The 25,834-nt window shown below is 46.9% G+C and overlaps 1 protein-coding gene across 1 annotated transcript in view; it reads right to left on the bottom strand.

Moving 5' to 3' along the window:
* The window catches only part of MPV17 (mitochondrial inner membrane protein MPV17), a 279,947-nt gene that overhangs the window by 237,805 nt on the left and 16,308 nt on the right, over nt 1-25,834 (bottom strand). Inside the window, exon 2 of the mRNA XM_069233592.1 lies at nt 7,264-7,340. Within this exon, the coding sequence (XP_069089693.1) occupies nt 7,264-7,336 (73 nt within the window). The 5' untranslated portion in view covers nt 7,337-7,340. The remainder of the gene's footprint in view (nt 1-7,263; nt 7,341-25,834) is intronic.

Here is a 25,834-nt window from a genome sequence, read left to right on the forward strand (position 1 = left end):
CGGTATGAGTTTTCATCCCCAGACTGGAGAACAAACATGGACACGAGATTACTACTTTCTTTTTAGGTCGTAGCAAAGGTTACAAAGCCACACTGGGGACATGCTGAAAACTTCCCTAGGAATACATTCCAGCCATTGCTTCCCATTGGCTTTGTGTTTTGTAACTCACATGTGCTTGCTTTCTATTTGTTGGCTGTATTTGTTTTAGGCTGCCTAGCATGTCTTTGTCACTCCCATGGAGCATAGTCTGTTCACCACCTCTCTGACTGACTCCTTGTATTCTTCCATGAATGTTTGCTTTCTGGGAACTCTTTTTTTCTTTTTCGAGAGGCACTCCATGAGAGTACACGTTTTCAGATGTCACCTAGTTCACACCAATAAACAGGCCATATTTCTGTGACAAAGTTTCCCCTCTCCTATCTTTCTGCTTGTTTAATTCTACGTAATCTGTGCCACTACCAGTTCAACAATCTTGCACACCTGTGAACAATGTTCTGCTGATTAAATTGTTTATTTTAGTAAGTGTTCTTTACTAACAGCATAACTTAAACAATCCTCTTCCTCAGTTTCACGCACATACCATAGTCTCTGGAAGCAGGTGAGTGGGGGGTGCTGAAACATCCCCCCAAAAAACAGGCTTTTTTTTCTCTGACTGCAAAGTGAGAGGGTTTATGTGACAATCTTGCTGGGTACTGGACAAAAGGAAAGGCTGTAGGATGTTATTTTTTCTAGCACACAACAAAATGTAAATGCCCTTAAATGAACTGTGCAAATATTTCAGAATATATGAGAATTAGTAAAGCACAAATTAAGCACATTTTTGTAATTCTGAAGTGTGGTGGAAACAAACATTTAACACGATTAAATCTAATCAATACACTAGATAAAGCTGATTTCCACACATTATCATTTGTGAGCTGTATACTTGTTATCAGTAAAACTGAATGGCCGGCTGTGCAACTGTAATGGTCATTTCAATTGAAATTGTGTTGTCTATAATGGCAGTGCGCACCACACCATGATTTAGTGATATATTTGCAGCAGTGTGCATCAAAGTGTACCACCAGTTGCATATATGTACATACCACTCCCCCGCTGAATACATTGGCTACACTTGTTTTTGCGTGACACAGGTATTTGTCACAATCCCTATGAGTTCTGAGATGTAAGATTAACTGCAGCACCCCACTCTGAAAATTATTCCAGCACCACTAGGGCATGCAATTGTGAAATGTGAATTTATGCATCAGCCCTTGTTGGTACATATCTTTTCAACTATCTTGTTTCTACTCAGGTCCAGAAGGGAACAGAAATGGCACTTGTTCAAATATCTGGTGCGCTCTTCTCAGCTACTGAGTGTTAACACGCAGGTGCTCAGAAAGACTAGTCTTCATCAATGAAGGATGTATATACTGTGCTATGTGTAATTCACTTCTCAACAAAACATTGTAACTGATTTTAATACACCCACTGTAGAGTACCATTACTCTCCTTGAGTGAAGGTCAGGTACACCTATCTAGTTTTTGGTCCTGAAGAAATGCCACTCTATCTCGTTGGACGACATAGGCATAAACATGTCAACCTTGTACTTATAACTAACATAATTCACTGGATTACACCGTTTCCATCCAGAAGCGAGGATCACTTCCCTGGGCTTCCCTCACTTTTTAACCCTGACACAGATGTCACTTTTCCTTCACAAATATCTATATTCAACTTTAGATCACACTTCATTCCGACCTTCTCACTTTTATACCAGGGATACACAATATCCCCAGTATTATTTTGGCAAATTGAGAAGATCTCTGGCAAAAGACCCCCCTTGTGGGGCCCGTTGGGCACTGCAGTGCTATCCCAACAAGCAGCAGGCCCAATGATGAAGCATGCCACCTTTGGGTTAGTGAGGGCACTTGCTTCTATAAGCTAATGTTCCTGGAGATCAGAAATGTTCCAGGCCCCTAACTGGACTCCTGGAATAGAGATTTCGAAAGAGTATACCCTTGTGTTATTATTGTGTGAATCAGGAGACTGTATACTCGACCACCCAATTCTCCTTGTCCTTCAACTTTCGAGGAAACACCAAATCTGGCCACCACTAACAACAGAATGAATCTTCAGGACTGTAAGGTCACAAGAACATTTCAAAACTGCAGGATCTCTGGTTGGCTCAACCTACTGCGGTTCATAAGAACTGGGCCTCTCAGGCAGTATCTCTGTTGACTCTCTTGATTTAGCACTAGGGAGGTCTGCATTCCAGTGTAAGGAGAGTAGGCACCAACCAGTCTGTGACCCTGGTGGAGAGGGGCCACTTGCTCATACTCCTGGGTGCAGTCCATCTCATCAGCAGGCAGGTGAACTGGTTCCCGGGAAGATCTGAACAAGGTCCATGTGGCTGCCCAGGGGGACAAGGATGCCAGGTAGGGAAGATGCTACAATGCCTGAAACCCTTTTCTTAAGCCTCAGAGGCTCCAGCAGGCACTTGGCCTCACACCAGCACTGGCTGAAAGAGGTCACCAGGATTCCCAAACCACCTGAATCACTCATCTTGACCTTCAGGGCTATTACCTGTTGAAATTGCGAACGTTATCCTACAGTAAAGGCCCAGTCTGTAGTTGTGTTTGGTGCCTCAAATGACCGCAGTGGGTCACCAGTTCTGGTGGGTGCCTCACCACTGGAAAATTATGAAAACCCCTGTTTGATTGAGCGACACAGGCTTCTAAGGGAAAAAGCACTTGGGATTAAAAAATGGAAGGTGACTGTTTCCTTAAAACTGAAAAATGTGTGAATTGGGAAAAAACAAATAAGCTGAAGTCAGGATATGAGATGTAAACTATAAATAAACCCTGCAGTTGAAAAGAGTGCAGATAAACAGCATGCAGCATATAAATTGTGGATATAATTGCCACTGTACCAGTGGTAATTAAATCCACATTTATGGGATATGGTGGGTAAACATGGATGTGCTTAGGACCTGGGCAAAGGCAGCCCGGAATTCCCTACACCAGTTAACCAGAAACAGGCACTACATTAAATGAACTAGAATGGCCTGCATGAGTCTTCCGGGATGTTAAACTAGGGAGAAAAAGGAAATGTGGTCCTTGTATTACTAGTAAAATCAAGTTGCCATTAGTGCTATTAAATATCTCCAGTTAGTTCCCTAGAGGGCCTAGAAGGTTTCCTACCTGGACGATGCCTGATCCAACTTATTTCAGCTAGACCCCGCCTGAATCTATTCCCTCTGAAGGGCTCATATCTGCCTCTCAAAGTATAAATAGAAGCTAAAAAGAGCAATGAGCATGTGTGTCTGGCAATGACCACTGCACCACAGAAGGGGGAGTGGACACGATGATGCAGAGGGGTACTGGACACAATGCTATGGTACGGAAGAGCCTCGTCATTAATACCCACAGGTCTCCTACACCACAGCACAGGCATGGACACCATGATCATGGTAAGCCTAGTCCATAACTTAGGGTAGATCTGCACAGGAAGTTACATCACTCGATTTCCCACAATCCATCTGCACAGGAAGTGGCATCACAGGTTTCCCAGCGCTCCTCCCCCCTCCCAGAACCTACTTGATGGCATCAGCAGTGTGTGTGGGCACCGGGGGCACCAAAGGTGCACCAAAGGCAAGCCTGTATGCGCTCATCCGAGCTAGTACTGCACCCAGGAACCCTGATTCTCCCCCTAAACACTGCTACCCTGCCACGCTCCTCTATGCTGTCAAACCTTGCCACCACTCGCTGCACTGCTGCCACACTACACCGCACCACACAACACAACACAACACAAAAGGAATGTTCATATGCACCTCCTGCAAGTTCTCATGCACTGTCCCATATCTTACACCCACTGCTCCTGCACTAACAGCACCCACTTGCTCACACTCAACACAAACCAGCCACCTGCTTACACTCACACTGACCAAATCCATGAAACACACCACACTCGCATGCATGCTCCTTCCACACCTGCTCACTCACCAAACATGCCAGAGATATGGGACCTACTACACGACCACACAATGCACTTGCTCTTCCTCACTGAAACTAACATCTGCACAGGACATAATTACAGCCTTCCACATCGGCTACAAGATCACCAGGCAAGACAGCAATCACAAGTCTAGAGTTGAAGTCACCATCATATTCAAAGATACTATCAGCTGTATCACCTACAGTGACAACCCCACCAGCTACATGGAACTGCTCACATTCAAGATACGCATCATAGACAACGTCTCCCTGGGTGGAAGCGCGGTATACAGACCACCAGGACCCACACTAATTGTACCAGCAATATCACAGACTTCATTGCACCCCTCATCATCAATGCCGGCACCTTCATCCTCCTTGGAGGCCTTAACTTTCACCTAGGACACAGCAACAACCCCAACTCTACAGCCCTTCTCGAAAACCTTGGAAACCCTAGCCTCACCCAGTAGGTTACCGAACCTGCCCACACCGCTAGACACTTTTTGGACCCGATTTTCTCCTCATTCTGCAACATCACATTTGACAAGCCAGTAACTATGGCATGGACAGACCACACCCTTGTCAGTTTCAGCATACCCGTCCTGCACCACCACAGACATACCATCACCGGGCTCACCTGTTGCAGCTGGAAAAGCATCACAGAAGAGGATTTGGATTCCCCCCTCTCCGTCGCACTAACTCAAGCACAGCAGCAACCTGCCGAAAGCAATCAAGAACTGCAACAGCTAGAGTATGTGCGGACACCCTGGCACCCCTCAAGCGCAACTCAATAGCAAGATATTGATTACAGGCCAGATGGTACACAGAGGAACTCAAGCTGATGAAATGCTACTGCAAAATACTGCAGCGCAAATGGAGAAGTCAAGACACTACAGATAAGATATCTTCAAATCAGCCCTAAGACGCTACCACCAGCAGATACTGAACACCAAGTGCACAGCTCTTGCAGTGTGCATCAATGCTAGCACTACCAGCAGGAAGGAAATCTTCACCATCATCAAAGTTGTCACTGTGCCTCCTGCTGCCTCTGGCAACATCACGCCCTCATAAGACCTTTCCAACAAGCTCCTGGAATTCTTCTGTAAGAAAATCACCTCCATATACAGCAACTTCGACCCTCAACCAGACCACGTTACCATTGTAACTCAACTTCCCATCAAGGCCACAACAACAACCCTAACCTCGTGATCTGACATCACAACCATCAAAATTGCTGCTACCATGAAGACTATGCACTTGAGAGGCCCCATCGTACCCTTGCCCCATCACGCCTTCCAAACAGACTCCCACCGATCACCGAAGCACTAACACTTATCCTCAACGCATCCATTGATAGCCACATTTCCAGGCATCTGGAAACATGCCTCTGTCGTGCCCCTACTCAAGAAACCATATGCTGAACCAGTCAAGTTTTCTACCTAGAGACCCATCTCCCTTCTACCATACCCGGAAAAGGACATAGAGAAACTAAACACATGACGCCTCACCGACCATCTCAGTAACCACCAGCTCCTCAACTCCATGCAGTCCGTATTCAGGCCCAACCACAGTACAGAAACAGCACTCATCGCTGCCACAGACGGCACCTGCATTATCCTTGACAAGGGAGACATGGCAGCTCTTATTCTCCTGGACATCTCTGCAGCATTTGTCACAGTCCCACACCCCATCCTCGGGCCTGCATGATACCGGCATCCAAGGACCTGCTCTCTGCTGGATCTGCTCCTTCTTAATAGAACAAAAGCTGTCAGCCTGGCAATTTACTCCTTGGAAGCCTGCAAACTCATCTGCGGAGTACCTGAAGGTTCATTGCTCAGCCCTACCCTCTTCAATGCATACATTATACCTCCGGTCCAACGTCATCCATGCACACAACATCAACATCCTCTCCTATGCTGACAACACACAATACTCTCCCTCTTGGACAAAACCCCCAACATAAGAAAAAGGCTCACCACCTGCATGACCGAAGTCACTAACCGGATGAAAGCCAACTATCCTAAGCTGAACACAGAAAAGACAGAAGTAGTGATCTTTATTCAGCAAGAGCACCTCATCATGGGCCCCCCGCTGGTGGCGGCTGAAGCGGACCCACAACCACACTGAGCACCCATGCCAGGAACCTTGCATTAGTCACTGACAGCAAACTGCACATTACTGAACAAATCAATGCTGTTACTGTCGTCTGCTACCACACCCTGAAGATGCTGGGGAAGATCTTCAAATGGCTCCCAAGCAACCCTAGAAAAACTGTCACGCACACCCTTGTCACCAGCAACTGCATAAGCTCCCTCTAAGCTGAGATCACCAAGCTACTCAGTAGAAGACTACCAACCATCCACAACTTGGCAGCCAGACTCATCCTCAACCTCACATACAGAACTCACATCACACCACACCTGAAGGATCTCCACAGACTCCCAATACACAAACGCCCATTTCAAACTCCACACAGACACATTGAAGGCGCTACAGAACTTACGCCCCACCTGCCTGAAAAGTTGCATCGCCTTCCACCAACCATTCACACATGTCCGCTCCGCAGGACTCCTACTTGCAACAATCCCACCCATAGAGAGGACCATATCAGAAAGACTGACATTCTCTTACATAGCCCTAAAGCGTGGAATATCCTCCCTCGACGCATCAGAGCCTCCTGTGCTCTTTTGGAATTCCACAAGAGGCTGTAGACCTAGCTCTTCAATTAACCATCGGCAGGGCTAGGCAGACACACCTCCTCAGCGCCAGAACACCCTTGCGGGGGACACCTTGCTTTACAAATACACATACCATCATCAGAGCACCAGGCACTGCGGGGGTGCTGCCACAATGATCAGGAGAGCGAGTGCATTTGTACAACACTGGGCGACTCCACAGGTGGGTGGTACAGTGACTCATGGAGTTCTCAACTTGTGCTGCCCTTTTGGTGTAGTATTGTCATTGATAACAAGTCTTGGATGCACAACTCCAACACAGCAGTACACAGTGCCCCCTACACATGCTGGATGTGTGCAGGAGGGGCCAAGACGAAAATCAGAAGAAAGGGAGCTGCGAAACTTCGACTTCTGTCCACCTCACTCACCTGTGGCTGAGCCCTGACTGCAAACAGCTGCGATACAGGCTGGTGTGTTAGTGCCATACACAGTACATTAGACAACTCCACTGAAATTGTATTTTAACACAGGACAGAGAGCACACGCAGTTTCTTAAATAAGGACCATTGTTATTAGACAGTTTAAAGGTAACATCGTGGGTGTCTCTTACCAGCCGTGGCCAGCTGAGTCTTCCAGGGGTGTCTGGACAGCAGCTGCTGGTAGCCCCTCCACAGGCCCGCCATGTTCCTGTGGGGAGAGAGAGCTGTCAGTGGTGGGGAGGGATCTGCAGAGTGCACGGCGAGGCTGCGGGGGCGCCGGCCTGGAGGGCAGGGTTCAAGGCCTCAGAGGAGCATCCATGTGCGCTCAGCCCCTCAGGCTGGGGCTAGCAGGGAGGCTCCCCCCAAAGGAATGTGCAGCATGAACTTTCACCCGCATATTACAGATGTGGAAAGGGCAAAGTGCAGCCTGCGAGGTTCTCAACTCCCTCCATCTGCTGAGAGGGTCACACACACACGTACTGAATTCTGTGGTTTCCAGCCTTTATATAGCGCCTACTAGCGCTATGCGGGGGCGCTGGGGCGCTTGCCTACTTGCAGGGCGCGTGTTGGAAGAATGCTGTTTTTCTTTTCAGCCTAAGTGGTGTTTGTTTCCATGTTGTGCGTAAAGACCACCGCGGTGGGGTTTCGTGTTATGGGGACGCAGGGCCCAGCAAATAGACCCCTTCTCGTGACGTGGTTTAACTTGTGACGTAATCTAACAATGGGCATCCTGACTAGAGGCCAGCGCCTCTGCAACACTCAATACAAATGTAAGGCACACCGTGGGCAGGGCCTGGGGTACGGCCAAGCCACAACGATAAACCCTCTGATCCGCAGAACAAAAGCATCACTAGCTCCTACCCACGGGCGGAAATCTACCACCACCCTCTCCTCCAGGGTTAGAACCTCACCCAGAAATCACAGGGTCTCCTGTTACCACCCACGTGTAGATCATGGCCTACTAGGTTTTATTTACATTGCCACCCACCTCTAAATCCCACCTTACTAATTTATATTTCCAGTTACCACCCAACTCTAAATCACACCTTACTAATTTATACTTCTAGCTACCACCCAACTCTAAATCACACCTTACTAATTTATACTTATAGCTACCACCCAACTCTAAATCACACCTTACTAATTTATATTTCCAGTTACCACCCAACTCTAAATCACACCTTACTAATTTATACTTCTAGTTACCACCCAACTCTACATCGCATCTTACTAATTTATATTTCTAGTTACGACCTAACTCTAAATCACATCTTACTAATTTAGATTTCCAGTTACCACCCAACCCCTAAATCACACCTTACTAATTTATATTTCCAGTTACCACCCAACCCCTAAATCACACCTTACTAATTTATATTTCCAGTTACCACCCAAATCTAAATCACACCTTACTAATTTATATTTCCAGTTACCACCCAACTCTAAATCACACCTTAGTAATGTATATTTCCAGTTATCACCCAAGTCTAAATCACACCTTACTAATTTATACTTCTAGTTACCACCCAACCCTACATCACATCTTACTAATTTATATTTCTAGTTACGACCCAACTCTAAATCTCATTTTACTAATTTATATTTCGGGTTACCACCCAACTCTAAATCACATCTTCCTAATTTATGTTTCCAGTTACCACACAACTCTAAATCTCGCCGTACTAATTTATATTTCCAGTTACCACCCAACTCTAAATCACATCTTACTATTTTATTATATTTCTAGGTACCACCCAACACTAATTCACGCCTTACTAATTTATATTTCCAGTTACCACCCAACTCTAAATCCCATCTTACTATTTTATATTTCTTGTTACCACCCAACTCTAAATCACGCCTTACTAATTTATATTTCCGGTTACCACCCAACTCTAAATCACATTTTAGTAATTTATATTTCTACTTACCATCCAATTCTAAATCACATTTTACTAATTTATGTTTCCAGTTACCACCCAACTCTAAATCCCACCTTACTAAGTTATATTTCCAGTTACCACCCAACTCTAAATCCCATCTTACTATTTTATATTTCTTGTTACCACCCAACTCTAAATCACGCCTTACTAATTTATGTTTCCAGTTACCACCCAACTCTAAATCACACCTTACTAATTTATATTTCTAATTACCACCTAACTCTAAATCACATTTTACTAATTTATATTTCTGGTTAGCACCCAACTCTAAAGCACACTTTACTAATTTATATTTCCAGTTACCACCCAACTCTAAATCCCACTTTACTAATTTATATTTCCAGTTACCACCCAACCCTACATCCCACCTTACTAATTTATATTTCCAGTTACCACCCAACTCTAAATCCCACCTTACTAATTTATATTTCCAGTTAACACCCAACACTAAATCCCACTTTACTAATTTATATTTCCAGTTACCACCCAACTCTAAATCCCGCCTTACTAATTTATATTTCCAGTTACCACCCAACCCTAAATCCAGCCTTACTAATTTATATTTCCAGTTACCACCCAACCCTAAATCCCACCTTACTAATTTATATTTCCAGTTCCCACCCAACTCTAAATCCCACTTTACTAATTTATATTTCGTTACCACCCAACACTAAATCACACCTTAATTTATATTTCCTGTTACCACCCAACGCTAAATCCCACCTTACTAAGTTATATTTCCAGTTACCACCCAACTCTAAATCCCATCTTACTATTTTATATTTCCAGTTACCACTCAGCTCTAAATCCCACCTAATTTATATTTCCATTTACCAAACAACTCTAAATCACAGTTCTGGTTACCACCCCCACCTTACTATTTTATATTTTCCATTGCTGCCCAATGCTAAATCACTCTTTAAATTTCTATATTTTCAGTTGCCGCTCAATTGTAAAAGAAGCCTTAGAGTTTTATATTTTGATGAACTGCAGATAATGCTTCCCATAGCTGGGACCTGATGATAAGGTGTGTGGGATGTAAACTCAGTTTGCGCCCTATGATGAGGCGAACAATGTGATTTTGTACCAGCTGCAGCTTGGTTGCTCAGAGGGTTGGGTCCCTATTGAAGTTGGTGCAAATTCTTACTGAGAATGTTGGCGAATGTGACAAGAGCTAAGTTAGCCTCAAGAATGACACTCACACTGCATATGATGTGGGTGTCAGTCAGGGGAGGGGGTATTGATAGGGGGCTTGGAGAATAGAAGTAAGGTTGGATGTTCTGCTTCTCATACCAAATAATAAGTCTTTGAGGACTTGAAGCAAGAGTATAACAGATGTCTCGCGAAGTATCCGCCAAGTTGTTGGGAGTCGTATACTACGAAGTGCAGCTTGTGAATTAGGCCCAGTCTCCATGTCAAAGCCCAGGACAGAAGTTGGGTCCTTACCTGTTTTTAACTCAGCCACAGAAGCTCAAACGCACTGAGGACTAGTCGGGCACAGGAAAAACGCAAGCAGATCACACCCAAGCTTAATATGCTGTATTTCTATGCCTGGCTGAATTTCTCCAGTGACTGCTTGGACACAAACAAGGGTAGACTAGAAAGGAGCTAAGACTACCAATATCATGCATCTTCATGGTATAACAGTGGCCATGGGACTTATGTTATAAAGCATAAAGCTTATAAATCCTATAAAAATGTTTGGGGCCTCATTATGGACCAGGCCTAGCACTTTCTGGTTTACAGCGCGTCAGAGATTTAACTGCTTGATTCTGCATAGCTATCAATAGACTCAAATTTTCATCAGATGTGAAGCTCACTGACAATGTGCGCCTGAATTACAAAGATAAACCTAGACATGAAGTCTAAGTTCAGAACTGTAGTCCAACTTTAGACCTGAAGTCTGTGTTAGACCTGAAATTTAAACATAGACTTCAGGTCTAAACTTAGAGTTCAGGACTAAGTTTACCTTTGTGAATGAGGCCCTGAGTGTATTCTGTCCATGACATTTTAACCCCTACCATATGAAGTAAGCCCAGCCAGCTCAAACTTTGCTGTCACTTGAGACTCAAAAATCCAATGGGAGAAAATATTTTGGAGTTCACTAGTTCCAGAGTCCATGGGACATCAGGGGAAAATGACAGTTCCCGCAATGATCAGAGCCCAGTAACCATGCACTGCCCTAGAACCCCATGCAGAAGGCATCAGAGTGGTGAGCATGCTGTGCAAATCACTACATTTAAGACCCCAGTAGACACTGAATTTCATCCAAAGAGTTCTGTCTATTTACAAAAAGGCAGTCTGTTAAAAGATGAGTGATAAACAGATTAGGGAGGAGACTGCCTTGACGGAGTCTGCTGTAGCTGTGCGGAAGGCTAGGGATACTCCAGAACCCTCAGAATCAGGGACTAGAGAAGGCCCACACCCCTCCATCAAAGACCGTACATCAGCACCCCTGCCCCTGCTACATCTACAGGGCCACTCTACTTCCCCACTTCTTCGAGGTGAATACCTGGAAGGTTGCCCTCTTCAAAGCAAAGACTAAGGAGGAGTACTGGGACAGCTCAGCTGAGCAGGAGCTGCTCGAGTTTCACCATAGGACTTAATTGGGAGCAGGTAAGAGACAGTGAAGATGGGGAGAGGGTCTTTGAGTAGGAACTGGATGACAGGGCCCCAAAGCTCCAGGTGACAGAGCTGGAGACAGCAAACATGCATGAAAATAGCTTAGACTAGATGTTTTTGGCCGACAAGCCTAGAATTGCAAAATAGTTTCAGACTAGGCAGGTAGTTTCAGGGGAGACTTGGTTGCATTTGGCGAAAAATAATTTGGATGGTTGGTTTAATGGGAGTATGGGGAAAAGACTACAACTAAACAATACAGGTGGGAAAGGAGACAATCAAGAAGTCAATGCGGTCTCCACTGAACAAAGATGTGGCCTGGTTGAGGCCTCTCTCCCCTACATTCCTCCCCACATAGCTCAGAGTTTGGCTGCTGGCATGCAGCTGGCTTGTGCTGACTCTGGACGTCTATAACCTTCATTCATCCTCCTTCCCCCAGCTATGATCCACAGTGACCCCCTGTAGCACACGGCTGAGTAATGTCTGTCCTTTAGGCACCCCACTATTACAAGCAAGAATCCCTGGACACCCCCAAATCTGAGACGCAAACAGTACTGCACTTGTTGAACTGTGCCAGCTGAAGCCAAAGAAGCTCTGAGGTTCCCCAACTCTGCACTCAACCACCACAGCCCCCCGCTGTTACGCTGCCAAAAGATGCAAGAGTCCCAGAACTCCTGCTGCAGCGCGACCTGCCAAGCCACTGCCGTCTGAGATAATGGTCTTCACCAGGCTGGTGTACTGGAGTCTAGCAGTACCCCTACCTTGAACAACCTAGAAAAGCAGGTCTTAACCTGAGGCCACAACTCCTAACCAGCAGCTCTGTGTTTGTTTAGTCAATGATATCATATTACCAGATTATTAAAGTACATACACATAAAAAGCAAAATTGAAAATTAAACATTTTAAAATGCTCTATAATCGTAACAATTTTTTTTAAATCAGAGGCTAAAAATGAAGTTCCTATCCTTATCTTGATTCATGTGAGCAGCACAAGTAAAGCAAACGTAATCTAACATGGGTAACTGATGGCCACAACTGAAGCACTAGTATGCACCAACAAACAGTGTATGCATAAGGATCAGGGGCGGCTCCTCCATAGAGGCGGAGGAGCATCGCCACCCCCCTCCGCCAGCAGCGGCAAACCTTTTCCCCAAAAAATGATCATGAACAGTTTTTATGATCGTTTTTGGGGAAAAGGGGCGGGCCACAGGGGTGACGTGCACTGAGGGGGAGTGCTCAGCACTCCTCCTCAGAGCGCATGTGACACATGCGCACAGGGCTCTCTCAAGAGAGCCTGCACAGGCTCCCAGTCTGCTGATAGCGCCCTGGCTGGGTGCTCCCAGCCAATCCTGACGCTGCTCTGAGCAGCGTCAGGACTGGCGCAGGGCAGGCTGGAGCCTGTGTCTGGAGCAGAGGAGGCAGAGGAGCGGTGGGGCGCGGCACGGGAGCACAGGTAAGTGTTTTTATTTTTATTCTATTATTTTGTATTTAATTCTCCCCCAGCCCCAACCACGCGCCGCCCCACCCCTTTAAATCTGTGTGAGCCGCGACTGATAAGGATTAAAAAAAGAGAAAGTAATATGCTTGAATCTAGCATTTTACTTTGTCTTTTAGAAAAAATAGCTAGGAAAGCACATCATTCTCATTAAAACAAAATTGTCATTTTTTTCTTTGCCTCATTTAGAGATTGTAAAGCACAGAGTTTCCAATGGTGGTGCCTCAGCTTGGTCCACCATCGTACACCCAACACAGGGCCATCAGATCATAGTGTGGTCGCCTGCCCTATTGTGGTGTGCTGTAGCCTAGCAGTATCCCCACCTTTACCTTAGGCCACAGTACCTATTTCGTGCTGAAATCCATCTGCAATGGTGAAACATTTCTACAATGATCCATTTCACTGCAGTTGGTTGGAAGCTCACCAGTCAGCACAAAGCAGAGATACAGACCAACTATCTGGCAGCTTTTCCTAATAAGATGTCCAGCAATCTTCTGTAAAGGGCTCCTAGAGCCATTTATAGTTTGGTGAAGCAGAAACATTGCTTTAAATTGGTGGTGCTCCTACCTACCAAACTTGCTGTTCTCTGCCCCATTTAGATGTGGGGAATGTAAAAAGTACCCTCTTTGTGTAATGGTTACCTCCACTTTTTGCCTGCTATCAGTATGCTTACACGGTTTTCACTGGGATCCTGCTAACCAGGACCCCAGTGATTGTCCTCTCTCCCTCCAAATTTGGTTACTTAGGACCTTTGTGACCTCCACAACTGGCATACTGGTGTCCCCGTATTAGTCCCTAGTATATAGTACTTAGGTACCCAGAGCATTGGGACACAAGGAATTCCCCATGTGCTGCAGCATGTATTGTGCCACCCATGGGAGCCCATGCTAAATGTGTCTGAGGGCCTGCCATTGCGGCCTGCATGAAAAGGTGCATGCACCCTTTCACCACAGCTCACTACACCAGGTTACCGTAAGTCACCCCTATGGTAGGCCCTTCCTGCCCAAAGGGCAGGGTGCAGGTCCCTATGTGTGAGGGCACCCCTGCATGAGCAGAGGTGCCCCTACGAACTCCAGTTCCATTGCACTTCATAAGTGCAGGGAATCCATTTTAACTGTGCACTGGACACAGGTCCAGCTACATAATGGTAACTCCGGACCCAGGTAAGTTGGTAACAAATATGTCAGAATCATACCCAAATACAGTTGCCAGTATCAATCAATCAATCAAATTTCTTAAGTGCACTACTCACCTGGTAGGGTCTCAAGGAGCGGGGGTGGGGGTTAATGCTCGAAAAGCCATGTTTTGAGGTGCTTTCTGAAACTTAGAAGGTTCTGGGTCTTGCGTAGGTGGGTGGGAAGAGAGTTTCAGGTTTTGGAGGCGAGGTGGGAGAAGGATCTGCCACCGGAGGTGGTGCGTTGGATGCAGGGGACTGTTGCAAGGGCGAGGTCGCCAGAGCAGAGCTGTCGAGTTGGTTTGTGGAAGTTGATTCGTTCGTTGAGGTAGGGCAGTCCGGTGTCGTGGAGGGCCTTGTGAGCGTGGACAAGGATTTTGAAAAAGATCCTTTTGTTGATGGGCAGCCAGCGTAGGGATCTGAGGTGGGCAGAGATGTGTTTGTGGTGAGGGAGGTTGAGGATGAGACGTGCGGCTGCGTTCTGTATGCGCTGGAGTTTTCTCTGAAGCTTGGCTGTGGTCCCTGCGTAGAGGGTGTTGCCGTAGTCCAGTCTGCTGCTTATGAGGGCGTGGGTGACTGTTCTTCTTGTTTCTAAAGGAATCCATTTGAAAGTCTTGTGTAGTATGCGGAGGGTGTTGAAGCAGGAGGATGATATGGCGTTGATTTGCTGAGTCATGGAGAGAGATGAGTCCAGTATGATGCCGAGATTGTGTGCGTGGGTGGTGGGTGTTGGGGGTGGTCCTAGGGTGGTGGGCTACCAAGAGTCATTCCATGCTGTCTTGTTGGGACAGAAGATGATGATCTCGTTTTTTTCTGAGTTCAATTTGAGGTGGCTTGCTGTCATCCAGTTAGCGATGGCGAGGAGTCCAGCATGTAGAATATTCTTGGCAGTAGATGGGTTCCTCGTGAGGGAGATGATGAGCTGGGTGTCGTCAGCGTCTGAAGTGATGGTGAGGCCGTGGGACGGATGATGCTGGCGAGTGGAGCCATGTAGATATTGAAAAGGGTGGGGCGGAGGGAGGATCCTTGGGGGACCCCACAGATGGTTTTGGTGGCTGTAGACCGGAATGAAGGGAAGCAAACTCTTTGGGTTCTTTCAGACAGGAAGGAGGTGAGCCAGTCCAGGGCTTTGTGGCGAATTCCGGCATCGAAGAGGCGTGTGCGAAGGGTTTGGTAGCATACGGTGTTGAAAGCTGCGGAGAGGTCTAGGAGGATGAGGGTGACGGTTTCGCCCTGGTCTAATCTGGTCCTGATGTCGTCTGTGCAGGCGATGAGGGCGGTCTCGGTGCTGTGGTTTTTGCGGAATCCAAACTGGGAGATGTCGAGTATGTTGTTGTCTTCCAGGAAGCGAGACAGTTGTATGTTTACTATCTTCTCTATGACCTTCGCGGGGAAGGGATGTAGAGAGATAGGTCAGTAGTTTGTGAGGTCTTCATGGGCTGCTTTGGGTTTTTTGAGAAGAGCGTTGACTTTGGCGTGTTTCCAAATATCTGGGAAGGTTGCGGTCTCGAAGGAGATGTTGATGACGGCCCGGAGCTGGGGAGCGATGATTTGGCTGGCCTTGTTCAAGATGTGGTGGGGGCAAGGGTCTGTTGGGGAGCCTGAGTGGATAGAGCTCATGGTTTTGCCGGTTTCTTCGTCGTTGGTGGGGGTCCATTTGTTCTCTACGTTGGTGCGGCAGGGTGCTGTGGTGTTGGCTGTGTTGTGGTGGGTGATGACGATATGAAGCTGTCGTGTATGTCTGTGATCTTGCGGTGGAAGTAGTTGGAGAGGGAGTTGCAGAGGTCTTGGGAGTGTTGAGGGTCGATGGCGCAGGATTTTGGTTTGGTGAGTTCTTTGATGATGGCAAAAAGTTCCTGGCTGTTGTGTGCGTTGTCGTCTATGCGTTCTTTGTAGAAGGATCGTTTGGTGGTCTGGATGAGCTGGTGATGTTTGCACATGGCTGATTTGAGGGTGGAGAAGTTGCTCACTGAGGGTTCTTGGCACCAGGCTTTTTCAATTTTTCGGCATTCTCGTTTGGAAGACTGAAGTTCTCCAGTGAACCAGCAGGCTGTGTTGTTGTTGCGGGCGTTGTTGGTTATGTTGAGTGGGGCGAGGGAGTCTGCGCTTGCTTCTAGCCATCGTGTGAGGGCGGCGGCGTTGGGGTCTTTGGTACTGGGAGGTGGAGCTTGTGCGAGGTTGGAGATTAGTTGTTCTTTGGAGATCTTGTTCCACTTGCGGTAGGGGGTAGGATGTTGTTGGTGGTGGGTGGTGGGCTTCAGGAAGGAGAAGTGGACGCAGTGGTTGTAGGAGGGTAGCCTCTTTCTAGCCTTGTTACCCCCACTTTTGGCCTGTTTGTGAGTATATGTCAGGGTGTTTTTACCGTCTCGCTGCGATCCTGCTAGCCAGGACACAGTGCTCATAGTGAAAACCCTATGTTGTCAGTGTGTTTGATATGTGTCACTGGGATCCTGCTAGCCAGGACCCCAGTGCTCATACGTTTATGGCCTATATGTGTTCCCTGTGTGGTGCCTAACTGTATCACTGAGGCTCTGCTAACCAGAACCTCAGTGTTTATGCTCTCTCTGCTTTTTAAAATTGTCACTGCAGGCTAGTGACTAATTTTACCAATTCTGATTGGCACACTGGAACACCCTTATAATTCCCTAGTATATGGTACCTAGGTACCCAAGGTATTGGGGTTCCAGGAGATCCCTATGGGCTGCAGCATTTCTTTTGCCACCAATAGGGAGCTCAGACAATTTTTACACAGGACTGCCACTGCAGCCTGAGTGAAATAAGGTCCACGTTATTTCACAGCCATTTTACACTGCACTTAAGTAACTTATAAGTCACCTATATGTCTAACCCTCACTTAGTGAAGGTTAGGTGCAAAGTTACTTAGTGTGAGGGCACCCTGGCACTAGCTAGGGTGTGAGGGCGTGGGAGCTGATAGTGTCGGCGATGGTGTCACAGAATGGGGGGTGGGGTACTGGTGGTCTGCAGATGAGGGTTCCTCTTAGGGTGGTGTTGGCATTGATGTGTACCTAAAAGTGTAGGTGCTCTGCGGTGTCTAGGGTGTCATTGGTATTGGTGGAAATCTTGATGGAATTTCCGTGTATTATGGTGATTCCTCCTTCTGGTTTGTTGATACGGTCTCTACGGGTGATTTTGTATCCTTCTGGGATGGCTATGGCGATGTCGGGTTCTGATGAGGAGTTCATCCATGTTTTAGTGAGGAAGGCGATGTCGGGAGAGTTTGTGGTGAGTAGGTCCCAAAGCTCCATGGTGTGCTTGTGGACGGAGTGGGTGTTAAGGAGGATGCAATTGAGGTGATTGGGGTGTTTGGTGTTTTTGTGGTGGTTGTTGGTGTGAGTGCAGGAGAAGTGGCATGAGTGGCATGTGAAAGGTCCGTGGGTGTGTCTGGGGTTGGCCTGGGCGCAGTTGGTGTGCCGGCTGGGGTTGAGAGCAAGGCGCTCTGTGGAGGAGGAGTGGCGCTTGGGAGCGCCGGAGGAGCGTGGACCAGGGGGACGGGCGCTGGGCGCAGTCCAGGCGCGGACGGTCGCTGACGGGCTTGCATGATTCCATGTACTCTGGGGGCTCCTTAGACGACCCCCCCAGTATTGCTCCTACCAGTCTTCTAGGGTTTTCCGGGCAGCCCGCCCTGTTGCCAACCCTCCGCCTTTCTGTTGCTTGACCAGCTCAAGCAGGGGAAGGCAGAACAAAGGATTTCATGTGGGAGAAGAAGGCAACACCCACTCACTTGGAAATAGGTGTTACAAGGCATGGGAGGGGTAGCCTCCTCAAGCCACTGTTTTGCTTTGAAGGGCACATTTGGTGCCCTCCCTGCATAAAGCGGTTCGCACCAGTCCAGGGAACCCCGGTACCTGCTCTGGGGCAAAACTGGACAAAGTAAAGGAGAGTGATCACTCCCCTGTCCATCACCACCCCAGGAGTGCAAGGTGACCAAACCAGTGACCAAACCCCCTTTTAGGGTTATTTAGGGACTCCCATGCGGGTGGGTATCCAAATTCTATGCGCAAGACTCCACCAGGACTACTCTGCATCATTTACTTCCACTTCTAGCCACAGGAATCGCAACTGGACTCTTCAGGATTCGTCAGGACTGCAAATCCCAAGACGACCTCGCCTTGCAACTTTGTTTTTCCAGTTCCTTACAGCAATTGCAACATTCCCCCAGCTTTGCATCCTCTGGGGTCAGCAAGACTTCAGTCTGCACCAAAAAGCAAGAAGGAATCTCCCTTGGAGTGAAGGAGTCACACTCCTGCCTCTGCAGGCACCAACAGCAACAACGTCCGGCTGTGTAGATTTGTTCTCCTCTGGAACGGCATGGATCCTGCATCACAGGTGATGGTCTAGAGTGGTCTTCTTGGTCCTGTCTGCCTAGTGTCCAACTTGAGAGATGGTGAGCCCTTGCCTCTTCTTGCAGGACAGTACCCCTGCACACTGCGACTCTTGCAGCTACCCAGGCTTGTTGTCTCCTGCACCAAAGGGATTGTCAGGCTCCGAGTTGCTCTGGTCTCCAGCACTTCATCCTGTCAAGAACAGTCTCCTCTCTGCTGCTCTGGTGATGTGGGACTCCTCTCCAGGTGTGCTGGCTGGGCCTCATTGCAACTTACTGTGCCTGCTACCAGTGGGTTGCTTGTGGGGGCTATGACTGATTCTGTTGGCTCTCCCAACTGCTGAGCGTCAGCCCAGACTCCCCTCCAAGTGTTGCGTCCCTGGAGCTTGCTGGTCCTCTTCAGCCTTGTAACTCTTCTTTTGCTTCTTTTTGTATTTGCCAAGGCTTGTTGGTGGCTCTCCTAACCGCTGACCATCTACAACCCGACGACCGATGTGGGACACCGAGGACTCCTCTTCAGCTCCTGGGCTTCACAGCTGGTCTTCTTCTGGCTACTGCCCCGACTAGACACTCCATCGTAGAATGGACTTCTCTTGCAGGTCCTCTTCTTCCAGAATACACCTTTGGTTACTTCTAGCCTGGTCCTGTTCTTGCACAATCCATTTTGTACATCCTCTTGTTAGTCCATAGGAAGACCAGATACTTCTGCTCTCCTGGTTGCTGGGGGTCACTCAGGTACTCCCCTCTTGGGGTTCCTGGTTCTTCCAGTTTCCCTCTAACGACTCCATATCCTTGGGTGGGGGACTTCACTTCGCATTCCACTACTTTAGTCTATGGTTTCTCCATTTGGGAAGGACTGGCTATAAGTAATCTAGTGTAGTGTTACTGTAATAAAGTACTTTATTTTTGTAACATTGTGGGGTTCCTTTCATTTGTGACAAGTTGCTGTGTGACTATTGTGGTATTGCATAAGCTTTGCATGTCTCCTAGATAAGTCTTGGCTGCTCATCCACAGCTACCTTAATAGAGCCCTGGCTTCCTAGACACTGCCTACATTCAGTAATAGGGGCTGCCTCAACCTGGTATAAGGTGCCAACACCATAGGTGTCCACCATACACCAGGCCAGCTTCCTGCACAGAACTGCTGGGGTTTCAATGTCAGTGCCACAGCTGTCTCTGCCATTGGAAACTTACGACCTGATGGCTTGTCCACTATAAGACCATCAGGTCATAGTGGGGTTGCTCCACTCTATGTACGGCAGCCAACCATCACTAGATTTTCATGCCAAGGAAAGCCATGTGAGGCCTGGTGGTCCCAGGCAGGGAAATCAAACAATTAACCCAATGTGCAATGAGAAAACTCTAGGATCCTCTCTAGGAGTTTGTTTCTTCAAAATCTTTACTGAGAAACAAAACAAACTTGGCACCCATTCAGCACAATTCAATGCCATCAGTGGGAATGCTGTACCAGCAGCTCCACTAAAAGAACAGCGACCCAAACCTGCCTGGGGATCTCTAAATACGGTGCCAGGGAAGCAGAGGTAAGGTCATCACCGCTGCTGACCTGACAGGCTTAGATGGCATTGTAAGTCAAGTATGTCTGATCTGGGGTGGGCTAGCTGTTGAGTCTGAGGTCCGAGCATTCTACGACCTGGAAAAGCTGTGTCACCCTACTCAGTCTTGCGTTTCTTCTCAAAGCGGGAAAAACAATCTGCAAATCCATCAAAGGTGTATCACACTTTTGCTGGATCTTGAACAGTAGAGCCTACTCTTCACTCTACTCCCACCCACAGTTGAGGCAAGGGTGACTGACTTTTATAATATTTTCCCAATCACTGTAGTAGCAGGGGCACAGGCCCTTTCAGCTGTACACCTGGAAAGGCGAACATGTGCTGGTCTTGCACATGTAAAATGGGAAATCTAGAAAATCCTGCCTTGCCTAGAACGAGTGTGGTGTTATGCATAGTTTGTGTAAAACCAAAAGATCACATGCAAGGCAAGCAGTGTCCATATATATATATATATATATATATATATATATATATATATATATAATATATATATATATATATATATATATATATATATATATATATATATATATATATATATATATATATATATATATATATATATATATATATTATACCTGAAACCCACTCTTCCCCTTGCTTATGTTCTGTGGGGTGTTCCCTAGCAATCTCGGGAACTTAGTGAAGGCCACTCCTGCCCATTTTCCAAAACAGCTTGGCCCATGCTAGCCTCTACCTACCAGTTCACATAAGATAAAATGAAAGCAAGATGCACTCCCTCCTGACTACAGGGGTGATTTGAAATTTGAAGAAAGATCTTACTTGCTTTGGGTCTTGCTTCTGCCACAGCCCCCAAAGCAATCTAAACAGTGACTATGTGGTATAATGCATTTCAAGAAAGAACTCTGCCTGCACCAATACAGAGAGATGCTTCACTAGGGAGAGTGCCCTGCTTGCAGTTGAACTGCATGGAGGCTGGGATACACTCTACCATGCATGTTCACAAGAAGTGCCCTGCTTGCAGTTGTACTGCATGGAGGCTGGGATACACTCTACTACCATGCATGTTCACAAGAAGGACTCAGATGTGTAATGAGAGGACAGAGGCAGATTTCTGTCCAAAGAGGAAAACAAACAAGGGACAACTGATTGATTTCTGCACAGGGGATGTCTAGAGGGACTGAGCTGATGAAGTCAAGCAACCAAGTAGCTCAGGAGGCCAGTCTGGCCTTAAGCAGTGCTTAATTTGTGCTTGTTGTTTCTTGTGCGGAACACCGGCACTTATTTTTTAGGGCTGGCACTCATTTTTCTGCCTCAAGCATTTACCGCAAGCAAAAGACACATATGGGAAAGACGGAGGAAGAGAAAAACAAAAAAGTGTCACAAAGGGAGAAAACAGAAAGCTGCAAGAGAGAGCTGAAGGGGCAGGGAGTGGCTGTAAATGGATTAAAGAGGCCCGAGATGGCTTCAGGATTACACTGCCTCAGTATTCTGTGCTCACACATTTAATTGCAGCAGCTGCGTGTTTAAGAGGGGGGCTTTGGGCACCGGCACCTTCTTATTTACAAATCAAGCAAGGCCGTGTGACATACTGCAACGTCAGTATGCGCCGCCAGAGACACATTTTGGGACTGCAAACTGGGGAGAAAGAAGTGCGCAGTATTTTTCTTTAAAAGTCATATCCAATAGAAATTCCTCTTGGTTTGACTTCCCAACACTGGATGCTATCAACATGCCTCTTCTCCCCTCAGGTTTGACCATTATAATTCCATATCTGTTCTTCCTCCTATTTCTGACCACTGCAGTATTCCCTTCAAAATCAATGTCTCTAGGGAAACATGAACAGTACGCCACAAACCTTGGAATGCACAGATACATGAAACTGTAGGTGTAAGGTAACAAAACGTCTTTAGACAGGATAAGACTTATATCAGTGTCTTAAATACTACTGGGTGCCACAGTGAAGTGATTTGGGACTTTGATATGAGGGTGGTTACTAGGAGGGAGACACTTTGTGTTCTGATCCATCCATTTGCCATTCATCGTCGGAAGGGGGCATGCTCACGTACTCTGAAGAGGGCAAGCAAATGACCTTCACTGACTTTTACCAAGACTTGTAAAGAGGCCATCTTGGTGACCACCAGAACCTAGAAGCCTTATTCAAGGGCTTTAGTTTGTCTATATTGAGGGAAGAGGAGAAACTAGAATCGAACAGGGGATGTGGGGAAAGTAAAAACCTTCAGTCCAATGAAGCCCCGGGCACTGATAGCTTCAACAATGTCTTTTTAAAGTGTTTTGGTTCACATTTCGCTCTCTAAATAATTACATTGTACAGTTCCTTCTTGGACTCCGGAGAGGTGTCACTATCATAACGGAAGCTGGTATGACTGTCATTCAAGAGCCTAGCCAACCCATAGACAATTGTGCCTCTTACAGATCAAATGAACAGTTATGATCTTCCTCGTGGCTACTCTTGTCTTCCTAAAGATTCCTCACCTCATCAATCGCCTCTACGTGCCAGACTCGATCCAGAAAGTTGAAATGGCTCTCCTGCTACAGTAGATGGCGCCACAGCTCTGATTCAGCTCCAGGATCCATCCTGGATTTAGTAATTTGGAGCCATATAAAACACCACTCTATTGCACTCATGCTTAGTTAGAGACCTTTTTTTCCACACCCTCAGAGATGGACACCAGGCTGACGTTATTGACAAAAGCTTCCCTGTACCAAAATTAACTTGGGACCTTATTAAAAGTTGCATTATCACTGTTAGAAATTGGGTTATTGGTTGATTGGGGTGTAAGCCCTGGTCAAGCAGCAACCACAATTCTAGACAGAGACAAGCACACCCTAAATTAACCTGTGCTCGCTCTCTGTTAGCTTGGCACGGAGCAGCAAAGTCTAAAGTATCTGTGCAACAGTACAAACAGTAAAACAATGGAACACTACAGAAAAGATTTCCACACCAGGTTATAAAATATAGATTTGAATTTAATAAATAAAACAAGATCAAAACAACTAAAATCCAATAGGCAGAAGTGAAGATATTGAATTTGAAAGTTTTAAGTGAAAATAGCGCCAAGAAGCACAAACCTCTCTTAGGGATATCTGGTCGCGCCTGACGGGGACAAAGTCAAAAGTTCAAGCCAACCAAGTTAGGCCCACTGAATCAAAGTACCATAAATCCTAGTTATGGAGTGGTTTGAGGGTCAATATCAAAGACGAATCCCACAGCGGAGGTGATGAGTCAGCTCCCGAGATGCGGCGAGGCTGCAGTGCAGGGTCCTGTTCCGTCAACATCTAGGGCCAGATATAGGAAATTCCGGCATTGCGACTCGCAAATTGCGAGTCTGAGCGACTCGCAATTTGCGAGTCGCAATGCCGGATGCAGGATGGTGTCCCTGACACCATCTGCGAGTCGCAAGGGGGTCGCAAAGGCCCACCTCATTAATATTAATGAGGTGGGTCGCAATTTGCAACCCCCTTGATAGTCGCAGCACTCACAGGGATGGTGGCCTGCTGGAGACAGCAGACCTCCATGTCTGTGACTGCTTTTAAATAAAGCATTTTTTTTTTTTTTTGTAATGCAGCCCGTCCTTAAAGGAAAACGAGATGCATTACAAAATGAAAAAAATGAAACGTGTCAGTTTAATTTTTTCAGAGCAGGCAGCGGTCCATAGGACCAGTGCCTGCTCTGAAAAAACCTTTTTGGCAACATTCACAAAGGGGAAGGGGTCCCATGGAGACCCCTTCCCTTTTGCGAATGGGTTACCACCAGTGTGACACTGGTGGTAACTGCGATTGCTTTGCGACCGCGTTCGCGGCCACAAAGCAATGCAGCATCGCGCTGCGACTCGCAAATAGGAACGGGAACACCCCTTCCTATTTGCAACTTGCAGTCCCATTTTGCGAGTCGGTAAATAGGTTACCGACTCGCAAAATGGGAATGGGCACCGCGATGTGGGTTTTGCGCCTCGCAAACAGCGATTTTCGCTGCTTGCGACGCGTTAAAGCCTTTCTACATCTGGCCCCAAGCATCCTGTCAATGGGGCTTACGATGCGAAGGCCAGTGCTGAGGATGTGCTATGCAGTCGAGGCGATGCATCAGTTCCGATGAGCAGTGAATCTGCAATGTGGAGTGTTAGCGTTGTTGTCGAGGCTGCAGTAAATGGGAGATGCAAGGAGCTTGCACCGAAAAAGTGTCGCACAGTGGCGGTTCTGAAGGCAATGCCTTGAACCCAAGATGCATAATGCGGAGGCGATGCAAGTCTTTTGCGACTGGTCTAATCAACACAACAGCGGCGGTGCATCAGTTCTGCTCAGGGATGCGCCGATCCGAAGAGAAGATGCATCAGTGCTGCTCAAGGATGCACAGCTCAGCAGAGGCGATGTATCAGTTCCATTTATAAGTACCTTAGGCCCACTTCCAAGGGTCCAGGGCTGGGATGGCACCACTGCAAAAGCAGGATGGTTGGAAGACTTCTATGTCCCTGAGACTTCGGATCAGGAGGCCAGCCAACTAGCCCTTGGAGTCACTGTGGGTTCAAGTGATGCAGGTCCAGTTCCTCTCACCCAGCCAGATGGCAGCAGGCAGCAGGTCAGCACGGCAAAGCAGGAGTCCAACAAAGCAGCAGTTCAGCAAAGTGGCGGTCCTTCTGCAGCACAGCAGCCCTTCTTCCTGGCAGAGTATCCACAGGTCCAAAGTGGTGGTGTCTGAGGTCCAGTACTTATACCCAGTGGTACCTTTGAAGTGGGGGAGACTTCAAAGACAGGCCTTTGAAGTGCACAGAGGTCCTGCCCTGGCTACAGACTCGCTAAAGGGGGGTATATAGCCCTTTGTGATTGGACAAGACACAGCCTATTCAAGTATAAGTGAGCCTGTGCCCAGCTCCTCCCACCCATCCTGCCAGGATGAACCATCAAGTCACACCTAAAACATCTAAGCTCCCATTGTGCGTCGCTGTCTCAAGCCCACCTGTCACCCACCCTAGACATGTGATCAGAGACGGGAAGCAGGCATTAATGGCTAAAGTAAGAAAATACCAACTTTCTAAAAGTGGCATTTTCAGAATTGCAATTTAAATCCAACTTCACTATAAGTTAAGATTTAAAATTGCTATTCCAGGGACACCAACCTTGAAAGAATTACCTCTTTCCATTTGGAAACTATGCTTATGAAATGTAATAAGGCAACACCAATGATATCATATGGGAGAGATAGGCCTTGCAATAGTGAAAAACGAATGCAAGAATTTTTCACTACCAGGACATGTAAAACTTAAATGTACATGTTCTGCTTTTTAAAAACATTGCACCCTTCCCCCTGGGCTGTCCAGGCCTACGCTCGGGGTGACTTACATGTACTAAAAAGAAAGGTGTGGGTCTGGCAAAAGGGTTATTTTGCCAGGTCGAAATGACAGTTGAAAACTGCACACACAGGCTCTGAAATAGCAGGCCTGAAACATGGTTAAAGGGTTATAGGGCTACTTAAGTGGGTGGCACAATCAGTGCTGCAGGTTCGCAAGTAGAATTTAATTTAAGGATCCAGAGGACATGTTGTGCACTTTATTATGGATTTATAAGTAAATTAAATACTC

This window comes from Pleurodeles waltl, chromosome 5 (assembly GCF_031143425.1).
Source record: "Pleurodeles waltl isolate 20211129_DDA chromosome 5, aPleWal1.hap1.20221129, whole genome shotgun sequence".
Taxonomy (NCBI): domain Eukaryota; kingdom Metazoa; phylum Chordata; class Amphibia; order Caudata; family Salamandridae; genus Pleurodeles; species Pleurodeles waltl.